The sequence below is a fragment of the Suricata suricatta genome, chromosome 15 (genome assembly GCF_006229205.1).
Source record: "Suricata suricatta isolate VVHF042 chromosome 15, meerkat_22Aug2017_6uvM2_HiC, whole genome shotgun sequence".
NCBI classification, from domain to species: Eukaryota; Metazoa; Chordata; class Mammalia; order Carnivora; family Herpestidae; genus Suricata; species Suricata suricatta.
In genome coordinates this window covers 11,756,558-11,775,878 of record NC_043714.1, presented here as the reverse complement: position 1 = coordinate 11,775,878, position 19,321 = coordinate 11,756,558, and the positions used below count along the sequence as shown (strand labels likewise).

General features: G+C 42.4%; 2 protein-coding genes across 2 annotated transcripts in view; one reads left to right on the top strand and one right to left on the bottom strand.

Moving 5' to 3' along the window:
* ASPH (aspartate beta-hydroxylase) overlaps positions 1–9,898 on the top strand; it is a 210,243-nt gene extending 200,345 nt beyond the window's left edge. The window contains exon 25 of the mRNA XM_029923909.1: positions 6,600–9,898. Coding sequence (XP_029779769.1) covers positions 6,600–6,750 — 151 coding nt within the window. The 3' untranslated portion in view covers positions 6,751–9,898. The remainder of the gene's footprint in view (positions 1–6,599) is intronic.
* The window catches only part of CLVS1 (clavesin 1), a 167,318-nt gene continuing 156,147 nt past the window's right edge, over positions 8,151–19,321 (bottom strand). Inside the window, exon 6 of the mRNA XM_029923906.1 lies at positions 8,151–10,304. Coding sequence (XP_029779766.1) covers positions 10,217–10,304 — 88 coding nt within the window. The 3' untranslated portion in view covers positions 8,151–10,216. The remainder of the gene's footprint in view (positions 10,305–19,321) is intronic.

Sequence of the window (19,321 nt, the reverse complement as noted above, 5' to 3'; positions counted from 1 at the left end):
CAGACAGGACCTCTTTCCACTGGGTTTCCAGGACATGCTAGAACCAGGCTGCAGGAAGGAAGAGTGGCTGTGTGGCTTGCTTGGAGACTCAGCCTTCTTGCCTGCAACTTGCTGGCCAAAATGTTGCACAGGACCACCTGATCTCCCGGAAAGGGTACCCTGGCATCAGTGTCAGTGGCACACCAAAGAACTGAGTTGGCAAGAAGTTGTGTGATGCCTCTTTCTGTTGCTGTGGAAATTACGGCCCTCTGCCACAGCTTACCTCAAGTGTTTTATGACATATTCTTTCCATTAGTCTCTCAAATTTTTAATTAGGAAGATTATGCGGAAGGCCTGCTAAAATATTAATAGTAAGAGAAAGACTTAATTTTTTTTTAAAGTCACTCTGAACTGTTCACAGACAGCTTTTTTTTTTTTCATGAAGTATTCAGGAAGATAAAGCCTTAGAATTTCCCCTTAGACGTCATAGCTCTTCCGTTTTACAAAATGTATCCATTTTCCAGGCTTACCCAGAATTCCCCATCTAAGTCTGCCCATCTGGGATTGTAGGTTGAAAATGGCATTTTGTCTGGATATGTTTCCTAAGAATTTCTCATTAAATGGTAACATTTTGTCCTCTTTGTTTCTTTCCTGAAGCAGGTTGGTGAATTAAAAGCATCCAGTGGAGTCTTTTAGCCCCTGTTCTGGTTAGCATTCACACACACACACGTACACACCGACAGCCTCCCAGGGAATGGTGATTGCCACATGCAATATGAATTGTGCACAAATATTTTATTTGTTGAGCTGATGGTCAAGAAATTGGAAAGTTGGGAACCATTTTGCTATGGTCATATTAAGTGATGTGGGGGCTCCTGGGCCAGCCCTCCAAAGCTTTTAACTCCATCTTTAGACAACTTGTATCACTTCTCTAAGCCTTGATTTCCTCTGTGAGATGGGAAAAGAATAAAAGTGTATCTTTCTGTGGTTTTGAGTATGAAAGCAATCCACATAGATGCAGTCAAAACTGTGTTTACAGAGTAAACACTCAGCGTACTTAATCTTTTATTGTCCTCTTGTGGGGTTGCTGTAGAAATGGGGACTTTGATCCCTTACCCTTCAGGGAGTGAGGCCAAGCACTCCGCCATCATTGGAGGTAGTTCTTATAAGCTGGATGAGGTAGAGCTTGAAGGAGTTAGGAAAGGGGAACAGGATAGGAAGCCAAGGGTGTGGTGGGATGGTACAGATACAGATGAGGACTGTGATTTGATAGGTGTGGGGCCAGGAGGGACCCCAGAGAAAGGAGGGCCAGCAGGAGCATGGCCAATAGCTTCACACCCACTCCCACATTTTCCCTTTTCCTCCCCTGCCTCCTTTGTGAGGAGGGGGCAGTGGCATTCTATCTGGGGCCTTGGAGTCTTCCTTCCTCTGCCTTTTCTCCTGGTCCTATTTTGGCTTTCTCAGCTGTGTTACAGAGCTCTCTGCTGCTGGTTGACCTAGGGCCAAGAGGAGGATGTCCAAAGCTTCCACCAGACAGCTGGGGGCCAGGACTTGGAGTCCCCGGGCCTGTGTGGAGAGGAGGAAAGCCCTGGGCCAGCCAGGCCAGGGCTCTTCTGTGAGGGGTTGGGAGATACACTAGGAGTGCATATGCACACGATCTGTTGGGAAGAGAGCTTCTTTGTTAAGTTAGCCATCTTTTGTTGGAATTAATATTTTTACATGAAACAAAACAGCAAATACTATACCCATTTCTCAGATGAAAGCTTAAGTGTATCCAGTGAAATGTAGTGTGAAGACTGAAGTCCTAACCATCAGCTTGGCTCATGGAATTTTGCTGCAGAAAGGAGCCTTAGAGGCCATCTTGTCTATCATTGCACAAATGGGGAAACTGAGGCCCCCTAGGGGAAGTGCTTTATCATGTGGCTAGTTAGCAGCAGTTAGAACAAGAACACTGATGGCCTCGCCTCCAGAAAAATGCTATCCCAATAGATAGAGAGGTGATACATACACACATACATAAGTAGACAAAAAGATAAAGAATGTGTATTTGTGCATGTGAATATTTCTGTCTTCATGGATTAGGTAGAGAGAGAAGAGTTTTACATTTCAATTCTAGTATGGTCAGGGATTTCTAATGCAGTCAGAACTGAAGGATTTCACTAGATCAGAATTAATAAGCACTGTGTTAAGTAGCGTTATTCCTGAGCTCTTTGACCCTTTTCTGCATTCCACTCAGCCTGTTACATGCCTTCCAGGCCACCTCACCACCGCAGCACGGGCACCAAGCCTGTCGCCTACCATGGTCTCGAGCTGGAGGGTTGGGCTGTCATGAAGCAAGGCTGGTGACTTTCTGCTTCTTCCACAGAATCACAGTATCCCTGCAGACATCTCAGCTTGCTTCCATAGGATTCCTTTGCTGGAAAATTCAAACCCTGTCTCTTGCCTACCTCAACGTTTTAGCAAGGATCACTGAGATATGATCAATAAACTTTTTAGGTGGCAGACTCTAAGCACCTAGTATCACTGTTCAGCATGATTAATGTTGATGATAATTCTGTGACACAATTATGGTGGTTAGGTACATACTGCCACCATTACATTAGTACCATTAATTATAATTTGGGAAATTGAGGAATTATGTGATATTACTTTAGCTTTGACCAGGAAGAAGCAAGAAATTCTAAAAGCCAGATGAGGTAGCCAGATATCTGGGGAGAGGATGCAGCGCCCCCACTCTGGTCCTGCTTTTCTGAGCCCTGAGAGAAAGGCAGTGTGGCCCGGAGGTCAATGGCAACTCTGAAAGTCTTTTTCATGTCATGCTTGGACTATAACTTAATCATATTTGGTGAAGCTTTGCTCTCAAAGCAAGTGGCCTGAAAACGGTTTCTTTACACTGCAGTGAGAGTCTTTTTTATTCAGAGGAGATCTGAAGACCTTTGACCTCTTTTAGAGGTGTCTCTTTGGAAAACCTCATCCTTGGCCAAGCAAGCCATTCATTTATCTCAAGTCAGTCGCTCAGCCCACATGTTGCTTGCATTGCATTTTATTGTTCTTCCCTTTGAGGTTAATTAGGGCTGCCCTTTTTGTCACCTTAGCGCTCACAAATGATTGAAGGACACCAGTTTTGAAGTATTCAAAAGGAATCTACATTAAATAGTTGAGTATCTTGGCTGGTTTTTGGAAAAATATATGAAAGAAAATGGAAGGACAAATAGAAGATAATGAGACACACTTCCCCATGAGTTTTCGGGCCCTAAAGGAATCCAACTCTTTGGAATACCTCCCACATTTTTTTGTTAAAAAAAAAAACTGTTTCATCAGTGGTTCACACTGGTCCATATTTGACTTAAAATATCTGAAAAGCCACAGCCAGTGGTCACTTAAATTCCACCATTGCAGGCACTGGTGTCCCTCAAATAAATCATTGTGTTTCAACAAAAAGCTTTTCCCAATTCACGGGGAATTTAAGTTAATGATTGAGAGTTCAAGATTTTTCTCTTGTAAAGCATCCCTAAGTCTTTGACTTTTTCACACCCATCAGAATCTAGTGAAAAATGTCATTTTGCACAACCTGGACTTTTCTGTTCCATTCTCTCAATTACTTCCAGTATTTTAGTAGACTCCAGACCCTCTGCCCCCCAAACACCATTGAGAACCCCTTCTCATTATAGCACAAAGTGTACATCACAGGTTCTCTGAAAATTTTGGTATCTCATTCCCTTGGAAGATTTTAGTTTTTTCAATGGAGACAAATTCATAGGGCATGAAGCCAAGGTTATTTTTGGTAACATTATATCACTTCCATACCTTATCATCTCTTTTATCTTTTCCCTATTTTTTTCTGTATTTTCCTTCCTCCTCTTTTATATCCTGTGTCCTTCATCAGATATATACTGTGTGCTCATTGTGTGCTAATCCTCACATCAGCTATGCTGATAAAGACACAAAGCCTGGTGTATGCTTAGTAACCCCCTCCCCCCTCCCCCCAGGTCACGCAGTAGTAAATGGCCGAGCCAGTTGGTTTAAATATGCTTCCATTCGGGGCCATAATTTTTCCCTTGTGCTGTGCTGTTTCTCTCCCTCTTTCTCTTCTACTACATGTTCCCCTTTCCCTTTCCCCCTTTTATAACAGTGGGGAAACACATAACATAAAATTTACCATCCTGTTTCTAAATATCCACGCAGTTCAGTGGCGCTGTGTACGTTCATACTGTGCTACCATCGCCAACACCCGTCCATTCACAGGACTCTTCATGTTGTGACACCGAAGGGCCCCCCCCCGCAGAACAACCTCCTCATTCCTACTATCTTGGTGAATTGACTGCTGTAGGTACTGCCCGTAAGTAGACTCACGATGTTTGTTCTTGTGCAAATGCTTTATCCCACTGAGCATAATGTGCTAAAGGTCCGTGTGTGTTGTGTCTGGATGTCCTTTCTATGGAAGGTTGACTAATATTCCATCATACGCATTTGCCGTATTTTGTGTCTCCATCCTTTGGTCCATGGACACCTGTGTTGCTTCTACCTTTTGGCTCCTGGGAGCAGTGCTCTGCGCACACGGGCGTACTGCCATCCCTCTTCAGTGCACTGCCCTCCTTGTCTGCTGCCTGTGTTAGGCTTGTCAGTGGTCCCCCCCCCCCACACACACACTGCATAATCCCATCAATAACACTAAGACCCAGAAAGTCACCACCAAACTGGATAAGCTAATGGATCATTTCACTTCCTTTTCCTTGTCATCTTTTTTCTTTTCTTAACTTTGTCTTTCTTTTCAAGTTTGGTTTTATTTTTTTTAATGTTTTTATTTATTTTTGAGAGAGAGAGACACAGTGTGAGCAGGGGAGGGTCAAAGAGAGAAGGAGTCGCAGGATCTGAAGACAGGCTCCAGCCTCTGAGCTAGCTGTCAGCACAGAGCCTGACGCAGAGCTTGAACCCACAAACTGTGAGATCATGACCTGAGCCGAAGTCTGATGCTTAACCGACTGAGCCACCCAGGCGCCCCTCAAGTTTGGTTTTAATATGTATCTAATAATATTTAATAATATGTCTTCTGTCGTGTGCCCTGGTGTCTATATATTTCTGTTGTTGGTTTCACTTGGATAGAACTCTTTGAACCATAAGGGGAATCATATCGAAGAGTCAAGCAGCCCATGTTTATTGAATGCAAGCTGTTAGGTAGGGGTGTGAGACAGTATGTAAAGTGGGGCAGGAAGGTGGGAGTGAGTAGCAAAAGCAGGAGTTGATTCTCAACTTCAAGGAACTTTGAACTGGCAACTGTTCATTAGTTTATCATTTATTTTAAATAACTTAGAAATGTTATTGTCTGATTAATGCAGGATGTCTGGGACGAATGTGCCTCTCAGCAGCCCCCCACCACAACCCCACAGGGACATTTGGCAATGACTGGGGACACTTTTGGGTCTCATGACCGGCATCAAGTGCGTAGAGGCCGAAGATGCTGCCATACATATGCAGAGCACGGGACAGCCCCCAGCAACAAGTTACGTGGCCCCGGATGTCAGTGGTGCCAAGGTTGAGGCTCCTGCAATATGGACTATTACCTAACTGAATATTGATTAATCACCTAGTAATGAGCATAAAAAGTCACATAATTTTCCTAAGGAAAACTTCCTTATCATAATGCAGTAACTTGAAATCAAGCTAGCCTTTTCTAGCCTATGATTTTAATTATTTGCTAAGCCCCAATATAAAATGTCAAATGCTTGCATGGAATTTTAATATCAAAGGAAAATTTCCTAGTCAGAGTTTCATTTTAAAAATGTAACTTAGCATGTAATAAGTTGACAGTAAATACCTATTTCAAAAAGAGAAGAACATTAACATGACTAATAAACTTTCTTCGGATTTGAAAGGCATTGTGTAATTGCCCCTGCATATTTCTGTGTTGATTACTTTATTTAGACTAGCACTATGTTTCGGTCTTTGCTTCTGTACACATATTTTAGAAAGAAATGCTGGAAGCCCTGAAGAATGTTTTGCAGCATTGATTTAAAATGTTCCATGGATAACCCACTTGCATTGCAAATGACATTAAAAATACAAACAAGATTCATTCCCAGTCTGTCGTTCCATAAAATGGAACTTCTTTCATGCAATGGAGCTTTAAACAATGGAAAGGGTTGAGAAAATTATTTGGAGACTCACTGGCGCCCTTCCAGGTTCTACAGGGCATAGAGGCACCTGTGACCCAGGTGCTACCCATAGGTCTAGACCAGTCTCTGAAAGGCCAGGGAGGATAGCATATAGTCGTTGACCAGGAAGTCATGTGGGCATGAGCCACCACGACATGCCTTTGTCTGCTTGCCTGGTTCTATGAGTCTCACCTAGACTCATTCCAAGAGTAACTGCGAAGCCTGTGATAAGATCAGTATGCCCTTGTCACCAATCCCCTGCCCTTGGTTCACGTTCAGGGCTGAGCATTGAAAAGTGTATTCATGGTAAGAATCGTGAAACCCTTTCTTCATCACCAAGGAGACAATAAACCCTGGCTTTGTGTTCCGATTATCTGGTCACCTCTCAAAGGTTCTCATGAAAGTGCCCATCTGCACATAGCCACGGGTTGACTCTCAGACATCTGAATCCACGTGTTTCTGTTCCAGGACATGGGAAGAAGGCAAGGTGCTCATCTTTGATGACTCTTTTGAGCACGAGGTGTGGCAGGATGCCTCGTCTTTCCGGCTGATATTCATCGTGGATGTGTGGCACCCAGAGCTGACCCCGCAGCAGAGACACAGCCTTCCTGCGATTTAGCATCTTGTGCAGGTTTGGGACCCGCCAGAGACAGGCTGCCTTTCTGCATCCATCTCCTTGGGTATAGGGACAGAGGTTCCAAGCTGGAGGCCCTTGATTCCTTTGACTTGCAGCCCGAAAAATTCTAAGGCTCGTCCTAGGATTCGAAGACACTAAAAGGAATATTCGCCTCGCTGCAGTTGTGTAGGAAGTGCTCTGCTGAACTTGCTCCCACGACGGCACCCCTCTGATGCCACATTGTCAGCCAAAGATGCTTTTTTCACTTAGAAGAGGCCTAAATCGGTGTACAATGACAATGTATGTAGAAACTGTGAATGGATCGCTTTAGTCTGTAATCTTTCTATGCAATTATATTTTTCTAGGGTAGCCAGGCAATTCTGTCATCATGTACCACTACTTTCTTGTTGATTTTGATAATAAGCTGTGTAAATGCTTTACTTCTAGCTGTTTAATGGTAACTTTCCTCGTGAATCCACACTTCCCTCTTTTAATTATTTTTAGTGAAAGACACTCATAAAAGAAGCAATTGTATTTTCCTACTACAAAGGAGAATGGTGTAATTATGCTGATATCTGTGGACCGTACTACTTCCTACCAACCGAGTCTGTTTGCTTTTTCATATCGTCATTGAAAGATGGTGTCTTAATTTTTCTCCTTGCCTTGCAAATGGTAGAGACTCTGTCTTTCTGAGAGGAACTTTTACACTGATACAAGACCTGGAATCATTTTATATTGAGTTATAAAAGTGCCACATGTAAATTTTTTTACTGCCAAGAATTAGGACCTGAAAGAGTAACATATCTCAGAGTAAAAGTTTTCTCTCAGGATCAAGTAGATAGGGGCTCTAGGAGCTCAGGCTCCGTGGCTTCTTTGCCATCTAAGAAAGGGAATCCAGAGTACAGAGGTCTTTATGGGGATCCCCACCACAGTTTTGTAAAAATATGAAAGATGGCAGAGTGGAGGACCCAGAATGCCAGGATCTTATTCCTGCGTTTAGGATGTCCAGAAGAGTATTAATGCATTAAATGCTGCATGGTTCCAATCAAAACTACAAATGTTAGCTGTATGAATGTAATGATATTCATGTACCTGAATTTAAGCCAATATGAACAAAAATGCAGAAGAAATGACACAGCAGTTACCAAATCTCATTCATGGGTAGAAAAAAACACTTGTGCTTCCTTTCCATCTAGGGACGAAGGAGGATGCTTCATGTCTTTTACAAAGAGTTCTTTAACGTTGAAATGGATCCTTTTTGCTTTCAGTGAGAAGGGTTTGCAAAATATCTTGTTCCCTTCTGCTTTGCCAAAACAATCCCACTAAAATAGATGAAGAAGCACATGAGGAAAGTATCACAATTACCAAAGTCCAGAAGAAAAAGCAAACTCTTGACAAATCAAAAGGTGTTGTGTCCTTCCGTATTTATTGAACAGAAGAAATGACTGACAAAGGGCAGTACAATCCAATGCTCATGTAAGAACATTCATGTCACTTACTGAATTTGGTTCTTGTATGTATATTGCATACACATAAAGAAATTTAAAGTATAAGTTGTCAGTGTTAAACCCTCATCTTACATTCATGTAATGAAATCATGGAATAGAGTAAAAACTAGCTCTTAACTTAATGATAATATGGTATTTAAAATCAGGTCACTACAGTAGGTTCTAAGTATTGCCAATTGAAAAACCAGAGTTCTTATTACTGTTGCAAAGTGTTGGCAATAATCAACCCTGAAAGCATTTTAAACACTTGGATCCCTCAACTATTTTATAAACGCAAGTAATAAAATGGATTTTCTAATTCACTTTAATTCTTGATCTTTCTTCCCTGTGTCATGGAATATAAGAAAAGTACTTCAGTCACTGCGTTGGTAGAATGATTTCAGTGTTACTATTTTATTATTTGAAATGTCTACACAAAGTGAACTGGTTTTACTTGCACTGTGATACAATTGGTTGAGAAATATTTTTAATTCTATTTCAATTGTATTTCAAGGGTAGAATACAAAAATTACTTCTCTTATTCCCCTCTACCAGTAGAAAAAAAATTAAAACACTAGATTCATTGAGAAAGAGATGTAATAAATGGTTATGACTAGTAATAATTATCCATTGAGGGTGATGATGGCCAGTTGAAACACCTCATTTCTTTGAATTTTTTAGTTAATCCTCCCAAATACTTAAAACATAAAATCATATTTTTCTGCCCATTATCAACTAAAATATTTTTTATTTGACTCTGAGCACCAACTGGTCATACTAATAAATGCCCATGTCATGCAAATGGCTGGGAAGATAAGATATGTAAAAACATACAACTGGTTTTGGGAAATATGGCACACGTAAGGATATCAGACCCTATGATATCTGTTTATATTTTTATTTCATTTCCTTTGAATAGATAGTTGGGGACTCCATTCCTCAGGAGAATAGACAAAGAACTAAAATGATCTTTGGCATTTTATCCCTCAATCCTAGTCTTCTCTTGTTTTCCGTATTTGCATATTTAGCCATCTTTAAAGGTCTTCCTCCATGACTGATATCTACCCTCTCAACAACAGCCAGGTTCCTTCTCCACACCTTTAACTGGTTGCGGGGGCGGGAGGGGGAGCTAAATGCTTTAGTAGCACTTTTCTTTGCTGTAGTGACCCAAGTGAGGCAATTTGAATGGATTTGTTCATCACTGACATGTGTTTTCAATGCGACCCTACCCCTCCCCCGCAGATACATGTTGCCTGTGACAAGTCACATTATTAAGATGAAACAATCATATTTCAAGTTGTGTGTGTCTTCCTTTAAAGTCAGATCATGGTAATCAGCTGGTGGCCTGAAAGAAAAATGTGACGTCAAAATCATTCTTGCAGGATATCCAAATAAGCAAACTCTGCAAATAGCCAGACCTACAAGCACATGCCCTTCGGCTGAACAATTTGATGCTGGTGATGAGGTCAAAGAAAATAATTCAATAAGAATGGAAATTACTGGAGATATTACTGTCTTGGGGCTTTGCACTTAACATCGAGCTTGACAATTGTGTCTGCGCAGCTTAATTCTGATGTATCTACTTGGAAATGCGCTTAATCTTAAATCGCAAGACTTGGAAAGGGTGTCTGCGGTGCCTCAGAAAAATTCTTGTCCTAATGGCATGTGTGCATCAATTTAGTTTTTCTTTTTTCAATTCATTGAATACCATAAATAAGGGGGAAGGAGAGTCGTGTTCACATAACTGCCTTACTTCACCTCCAATCCCCTCACTGGAAAAAACAAAAAAAGCATCTCTCAAGTCTGTTCACTTTGGCTGCTCAGACCAGTGGCTGGTGACAGTCATTACTAGGTGGCAGGAGTGGAGGGCCTCATGTCAAGTGGAACGCACATGTCCGTGTGGGTCGGTTGCGCGTGTGCTTCCTGGGTGGCTGACACCACTGAAGGCTGGCGACCTGCGGGAGCGCAGGGTGACCCGGGGTTCAGTCCAGAGCCAGGAGTGGCTGAGTGTTCTCATTCTCTCCTTTCTCTTCATGTTTCAGGGTCCCAGCTTCTACCACAGACTGAGATCTAATGATAGGGGAACGAGAAAGATACAATTACAGACAATTCATGGTGGCAACAATTTTGGAATCTTGGAGGCCATTCAGATTTTCAGTTCCCCTTATTAATCAAAACACTTAAAATAACATTATGATTTACCCCCCGTTTTTTCTCTCTTGCTTGCTTTTTTGCCTTCTACACCACACATTTATGGGGAGAAGCCTTTTAGAAGCTTCTTGGCCAAGATCCCTTCTGTTGGTAAAAGTGACTAGCTGCGCCAGTGTTCCAGTGTCTAAATATTCTGTGGATCTTGCGATGCATCAAGTCACATAAATATTGTTGGATTTCTTTCTAATGTTCCCAAATACCTTTTAGCACCTGTTTCTCAAGGTCATAGGAAACTATCATGCATGATGTGAAGACCACGAAGTTTGGAATCAGATTGATAAATGTAGCTTCTGCCCTTTACTGGCTGAGGAGCCTTGGAGGGGGTTCTTAAAGCTCTGGGGACCTTTATTCTGTCATGTGTAACAAGGAACTCTCACCTACTTCCCACCGTCATTGATGAGGACTAAAGCTGATCATATTTGTAAAGCATGTGACATGTAATTTTAGACAAAATTTTCGGAGGATTCTACTATCACCATAGTGCGATCATGGTAGTGATCTGTAGTTTCTGATAAGCTCTCTCATATCTGATAATAATGGCTTCTTTTTTGGGTTTACAATGTGAACTGAAGTTATTTTCCAGCTCATGGAGAGAAGGTTATAAGAGATATATGTACAATAAACATTCAATAAATGTTCACAGGCTAAAAAATATATTTAAGGGGCACCCGGGTGGCTCAGTCAGTTGAGTGTCTGACTTTGGCTCAGGTCATGATCTCATTAAACATTAAAATGGTTGAACTTGATTGTCCAGGTAAGCAGAGTTTACATACAACACGCAATAAAATGTTAACTCAGAAGGCCTGGGTTGCCCAAATCTTCCACATTCCAAACCAAACCTTCAGGACTGTCCATGGACTGGCTCTTCTGAACTCCTGGGAGTATTCTGCCGGATAGAAGTGTCTCTGTATGCTTGAGACTATGGGCCATGCCGTACAGTTCATGCTAACTGTGTGATTTATCGTGACTGCCTCTTTTGTACATCTGGGTCTGGAGTCACACTCTATCGGTTTTATTTTTTGTAGGAGCAGGTAGGGAAGGAGAAATTGAGAACTGCATGTCTGTGCAACTGACCTCTCTCAGCCAATAGAAATCCTTGCCCCCCCCACCCCCGGGCAGCTCAGTCAGTTAAGCAACCAACTCTTGGTCTTGGCTGGGGTCCTGATCTCACAGGCTCATGAGATCGAGCCCCACGTTGAGCTCTGTGTTGACAGTGCAGAGCCTGCTGGAGATTCTCCTCTCTCCTCCCCCTCTCATGTGCTCTCTTTCTCTCTCTCTTAAAATCAATAAATAAAAGAAATCCTGGACTCCCTGATTGGCCACACTTGGCACATGTTTTCACACACTGCTGAGAGAGTTGCGCTCTGTCAGGACAACCGTGAGCAAGCAACTGGTCCAGTACACCTGGACATCACCCAGGGCACCTTTCTCCCTTGCTGATTTTAACCTTTATTCTTTGCTATAACAAACCATAGCCGAGTAGAACAGCTTGTCTGGGACTTGTGCATCCTGGAAAGTTACTAAATCCAGGGGTGGTGGAGGTAACCCTCAGAACAATATATAATAACACTAATAACTTGTTTTGTACGCACCTGGGATTGTGGTAAGTGCTTTACATGTATTAACTTACTTCCTTTTCACACCCCTGAGGAATGGTGCTATTTTGATGTCCATTTTATACATGGGAAAAACCGGGAGCGGGGGGAAGTAGCAGAGGAAAGGTAACACAAATAGAGGACAGGTTGGTCACCCTCCCACCACTTCCGGGCATTCCCCAGGGCTGCAGAGCTGTTTAGCTCATCTAGTTTAGTGTTCCATCCACCTCACTGTAAAAATAACTTTCCCCCTGAGATTCTCCCCTCCATTCAGGATAGGTGTGTCATGGCAAGTTTAAAGAAGTCAAAAAGCAAATTAGAACCACTTTCTCAAAATAATAGATTTTTACTCTAAACCTACTGTGACTCGAGGCACAGTCCCACTTTCGGTGCCAAGCCTAAACTTTGCAAGTGAGATGGATGCATTTGGGTCCGGGACGGACAGGAAGGAAGAAGCCCCAGCTAGCAGTCTGGCCCTGCTATTTTACACATTTCCTGTGCATTTCCCTCTGCTTTCCTGAAGGGCCTGGTGTGTATGTGTGTGTACGGTGGGGGCAATAGATTTAGAGATTTATAGCAAAGCTGAGAGCCCAGAAGGCGTTACCGTGAGAAAGAAGAAAACCAGCAGGACACAAGTGCTGCACAGGCCACCTCCCTGTGACGCCACAGGCAACTGCCTAAGTCATTGCCTTGTCGTCAGGCCCTGGCGAGAACAGAAGATACCGACGCTGGTCCCACTTTGGGGGCCTTGCACAACCCAGTGGTTGTCATTTACAACGTGGCAAGGGAGTCACAGCCACAGAATTACAAGACACTGCAGTGACCCATCGAGATTAACCTACTAGGAAATAGTCTGTGAGGGGCCATGCAGCCTCTTCTTGAATCGATCCGTATTGAGAACCCCACTCTTCCATGCCCCTAGAGCGGCAACTCTCCTGGAAACTTCTTTACGTTCAGCTCAAACCTGTCTTAGCAGCTTCTGTATACCGTTTTTTGTTCTGTCTCCTGGATCCACCCATGTACGTCCGTGGAATCTACCTGGTCCACATAACCACCCCCTTTTTTAAAGTTTATTTATTTTGAAAGAGAGAAAGAGCACATGTGCTCAAGCAGGAGAGGGGCAGAGAGAGAATCCCAAGCAGGCTCCGCACTGCCACCGCGGAGCTCCAGGCAGGGCTCAAACCCATGAGCCATGAGATGGCGACCTGAGCCAAAACCAAGCGTCAGAGGCTCAACCAGTGGATCCACCCAGACACCCCCACAGAACCACCATTTTAGGTGTTTATCAAGCTAGAACCCAGACCTGCCCTTCACTGCCTACCTGCTTGCACTCACTGATTTTGTTCTCCATCTTTCCTTAAGCTCCTCTTTCCAGCTTACCTTGTTGGCAAATAAACCCAAAACCACCCCTCAAGTGACAGTGACTTCCCTGACAAGGCCATCAAGACCAGCTTGAGAGAAACCCCCCGATTTATGCCTACACAGGACCATGGAGTGGCCTCGGGAACTACCAACAATGACCTTTACCTCATCATAATACTAAAGTCCCTGCCCAAGGGGGAACCCGAGCCTCATTCACATAACACACAGTACAGATAGGTGTGCTTCCTTAAGGTACATGTGCAACCTCTGTCCACTCCCTGGTATGGTGACAAAGATCCCCTTTTTAAATATTCATCCTAGCTCTGACTAAAAGGAACATATCCACCGTTGCTTGGGAATCTGACTTTGGAAGTCATTCCCCACGATCTCCTTATTGGCTGCAAATAAAGTTTCTTTTGTGTGACAATTCACCTGGCGTAGTTTCTTTCCATGGCTCACCAAGGAGCCAACTCCCATTGGTCAGGTTACACCTTCAGCCCTCTCTCCCTGCTGACGCCAAGGCTAACCGGATCCCTCTTGTGCCAAGGTTTCTAAAATTACCACGAGGGCATACTCCTGCTTCTCTTCATCAACTGGTTGCCCACAGGGTGTCACCCCAAAATAGAGTGAAATTATTGCTTCTTCTAAAAGGAAAAAAACCTTTTATATGCTTCTGTTGACGCATAGACAATGTACCTAAAATTGTATTAGCCTTTCTGGCATTCACACCACACAGCTGAGGGAAAATTTAGCTCTATTTGCATATGCTGCTGGTAAGCCATTCCTCTTCCGCCTTGAAGGTGCATGGTTCCATTTCCAATTTCTTCTTTTTAAATTTGGCTCATAGCTCTACTGTATATCTCTATCTTTTTGGATCTTGAAATTTGTTATCCATCCAAATCATTGTCTGTGATTTTAATGAGAATTAGATTGGTTTCCAAACTTCCCCTATTTTTGGAGCCACCCTGGAAAAAAAAACTCAGGGGCACCTGGGTGGCTCAGTCAGTTAAGTGTCTGGCTTAGGCTCAGGTCATGATCTTGCTGATCGTGGGTTCAAGCCCTGCATGGAGCTCTTTGCTGTCAGCACAAAGCCTGCTCCAGATCCTCTGTACCCCTCTTTTCCTGCCCCTTTTTTGCTTGCGCTCTCTCTCTGTCTCACTCAAAATATATAAACTTAAGAAAAAATCAACAAATTGTCAAATATTGCATTTTCAAACAAAAATCATTTATTTATACTCATGTCTAGTGAGAAATGTTGGAGGACACCTCCTGATATATGCCAGGGACTGTGAACAAACGTTCAGCAACCTTATTTCTCTTGTGGAACTATTGCTTCAGTTACCCCAAGTTAGACCCACACACAGACGTGGGATTATTGTGATAGGCACCCAGGAGACAGGGTGTTTGGAGGAGGGGGTGCATTATTCACACAACGTTCTAGTCCTCATTCAAATGGCTCTTCCTCCTTCTCCTTGGGTCAAATTTAAATCAATGTGATTTCTTTCAATGCCTGTGCTGATAGCAGGGACACAATGCAGGCTCTTTCAACTTAGTCAATACGTGTTGGGTCTTGGGTGAATGGCAGGTAACAATTGAACAATTTGGAGGAAGTGAGCATGAGGAACCAAACTTAACATTGTCTTTTTTTATCTCCCTTTCTGCTGATGGAGACAATGACCATAGCCTGTTTACTTTCGGCGTAACATAATTCCATTTGCCTGGTCGCATGATGGACATTTGATATAGGAAGCACACTACATTGTGAAGTAGTTGAAATTCACTCTTGAAACAGAATGCAAATGTTGCTTTTTTACAGATCTGCTGTAAATGAATGACGCAAGAGAAACACCTTCCTTAAACATTGCCCTCTGGTCATCCGGCAGAGTCGAAGTACTCTCTGAGGAGACGACCAAGTGCTCACTGATAAAAACGTCTCCACCACTGGTAAACAGAGTGCTCAGAAAAATGTGTATTTAGTGCATTAACCACCCAGTAGGCGCTCGCCTTGTGACTTCCTTGTCCAGATCACTCTTGGCCGTAATCTCTCCATTCAGTGGCTTTGCCTCCTCATAAGAAGCTTAATACTTTCACAGAAATAAACATTTCAGGCTTTTCTCTGGGGTCCTCTTTCCGACACTGAAGCCAGCTTGACCCCAAGGGCAGCCAGGGGAGTGATTTGAACTATTTCTGCCATGGTTATCTCCGTGGTGTAGCTGACTACCCTCCCAAAGCCTTCATTCGGCCTTGAGAGCAGCATTTCATTTTCCCACCGTCATATTCACTCTCGCCCTTTCTCCCTCCCATTCCCTCTCTTTTTTGGCCCACCACCTTCCCTTTCACTTCTCCAGTGTGTGGAGCTTTCCCCGCTGCATACCATCAAAGATCTTTAGCCATTGAATTTTACTGGTTATGAAAGCAATTAAATTCCAGAAAGAGCAAGATGAAGGTGGGAAATGTTCACCATGAGCTAGTCCGTTCTGCATTGACCTGTAATCGAACTGAAACTTCTGCTCTCAGAATTTTATTTCCAAAACTTTCTTCAGCTACTTTATCTCAACAGTCATCACAACAGAGTCTCCTTATGAATGAACGGACATTGGCTCACCTTGGCTACGCAGACCCCAAGTGAGGAGAGTGTGGGAGCATTCATCAGGCGTCACAAGAGGCCAGAGATATAAGGAGGCTCAGAGACAATTAAGCCAAACCCTCATTTAACTCAGGTCCTAACCATTTGTTTTCCAGAGGCCAACCTCACCTCAACCCATCACCCCACTGGGAAGTATTCCATTACCCTGGGTTTACTTCTTATAGTCAAGGATGGGCTTGGTTTTGTGGGCTAGCACAGAACTGCCCGACATCTAGAACTACCTAATATAAAGTCCCTAGATGAGGACTTCTAAACAGAATGAATATATATTTTAAAAATGTATCTTTAAAGAATTCGTCTAAGTAATTTTATTAAGCCTCTTTTTTCTCTGTAGCTTCAAGTACCAAGGAAATCTCCCCTGAGAGCTCCAACCTGGGCTTGAATGACGGCTTCGCCACTGGCTTTGTGATCTTGGGCAAATTCCACCTCTTCAAGTGTAAAAATGGAGGTGTGATACCACGTGAGGTGGGAGCAAAGCCGATGAGATGAATGTGCCCATTCATTTTTAGCTCTTCCTATTCCACCCCTTTTGCAGATAAGAAAATTAAGGTCTGGGAACACTGAGTCCTTTTAAAAACAGAGCCACAAAACATGGATTCAACTCAAAGTTCCAGTTGCTTCGTTGTAAAGTTTACAAGAGAGGACCGTGGATACTCATGTATCATGTGACCTAACACTAAATGAAGAATGAACATTTCAAAAATGATAAAGACTAACATTTTAGCTGACTGAGCCACCCAGGTGCCCAGAGACTAACATTTTAAAATTTTAAAATAAGGGGTGAGATGATTCTTCATGAATGCTAACTTTACTGCCATACCTTATAGTTTTAGAAGTAACACAAATTTCCAGGTGTTTTCAACTGCATAAAGCAATATGAAATTCCTTCTACGACTATGCCTTCTACTCCTTTCTACCCCAGCGCCTTCAATAACGCCGTGATAAGGAGTTTAAGGAATATTTGTAAGACATATGTTTAGCTAACTTTTCATAATCAAAATCATTCTTGCAGGCAATGTGATCATGCTCACTGGGAACAATTAATATTTACTGAACCAAACAAATCATGAAGCATAAATCAATAAATCATTTTTTAAAAGATAAGCCTAAGTATTTCTCGCATAAAGCAAGCAGCAAACCTTTTCCCCATCAAAGTGAAGAAATAAATAAACCTGCCTCTACTCTGGTAATACAATTTGCTATAATTTACTGAACTGGAACTAGAAAGAAACTGATCCAAGAAAAGTATTCTATTACTTTTGAAGTGAACTATTTTTAGAGTGAGCTAAACATTCAGCTTAGTTCTTGCCTTTATGTGCTGTAATTCAATTTAAATGCATAATGTAGTTCTATTTCACTGTGATGGGCTTGGGCACTGACTGCTGATCTTATAACAAGGAAGAAAGAGCCAAGAAAAACCACATGCACCTTCAGAAAGGATGAAAGCCATTGCTTTTGTGAAATTAGGCTCGCAAGTAAATAGGAGCAGAGTAACACTGTCCAGTGCAGAGCCCTAACCACACGTGACTCTTGAGGACCTGAGATTGGGCCAGTCTAATTGAGATCGGCTGTAAAAGTAATATATACACTGGATTTTGAAGACTGTATTTAAAAAAGAATGTCATGTATCTCATTAATACTTTGAAAGCTTACATACTAAAATCATAATTTTTGTATATATTGGGTTAGATACAACATTAAAACTAATTTCACTTGTTTATTTTTGTAATGTGGCTACAAGACCACTGAAACAGCTTTACATATGTGGCTCACATTTTATTTCTATTGGGCAGCATTGATCTTTATTCACTCCGTCATGCTTATGGCCAAGGCCAGAATAATACTTTAATCTTCATTTAAATATTCAGAGCCATCTTAGGGGTGCCTTGGTGGCTCAGTCTGTTAAGTGTCCAACTCTTGGTTTCAGCTCAGGTCATGATCTCAGGGTTCATGGGATTGAGCCCCATGCTGACAGCACAGAGCCTGTTTGAGATTCTCTCTCCTCTTTGCTCTGCCTCTCCCCGACTCACATTCTTCTCTCTCTCAAAATAAAGAAATGAATCATTAAAAAGAAGATGAAGAAAAAGACATTCATAGCCATCTTAAAGTGCCTCGGCAACATTATGATGTGCCGTTGCCAATATCCACCGTTCTAAGGTCATTCCGTGCATTGATTCATGTAATCTTCCCTTTGACACACACACGGTCCTATGGGACATGAGAATTATTTATGGAGTATCATTGTTGTTGCTTGAATCCTAACTAGAAAGAAACTTCATTAGTTACAGACTCCATTAATTTGCTATTATTTAGAGGAAGGTTAACGTGTATCTTCATTTGATCTCTAAATGAATAAAAGATATTTTTAAAAACCTCAGAAAGAAATTATAACTACCTGGTGAAAAAGAAATAAATTCTTTCAGGGGTGCCTTGGTGGCTCAGTCAGCTGAGCATCCAACTTCAGCTCAGGTCATGATCTCACCCTTTGTGGGCTCTAACCCCAGAGCCTAGAGCCTGCATCAGACTGTGTCTCCCTCTCTCTCTGCCCACCCCCAGCTCATGCTTTGTCTCTCTCTGTCTCAAAAATAAATAGACGTTAAAAATTTTTTTAAAAAAGAAAGACGTTCTTTCTGCACATATAGCAAAATCACTATTTTTTTGACATTTGTCAATATTACTTTATTTATTTTTCTTTCCATAATATTTTATTGTCAAATTGTTTTCCATACAGCACCCAGTGCTCTTCCCCTCAAGTGCCCTCCACCATCACCACCACCTGTCTTCCCCCCTCCCCCAATAATCCAGTGAAGAAATGGGCAGAAGATATGAACAGACACTTCTCCAAAGAGGACATCCAAATGGCCTACAGACACATAAAACGATGCTCAACATCACTCATCATCAGGGAAACACAAATCAAAACCACACTGAGATACCACCTCATGCCAGTCAGAGTGGCTAAAATGAACAAAGCAAGAGACTATAGATGTTGGAGAGGGTGTGGAGAGATGGGGCACCCTCATACACTGTTGGTGGCAATGTAAACTGGTACAGCCGCTCTGGAAAACAGTACGGAGGTTCCTCAAAAAACTATCCATAGAACTCCCTTATGACCCAGCAATAGCATTGCTGGGGATTTACCCAAGAGAGACAGAAATGCTGATGCATAGGAGCACATGTACCCCAATGTTCATAGCAGCAATGTCAACAATAGCCAAAACATGGAAGGAACCTAAATGTCCATCACCTGACGAATGGATCAAGAAGATGTG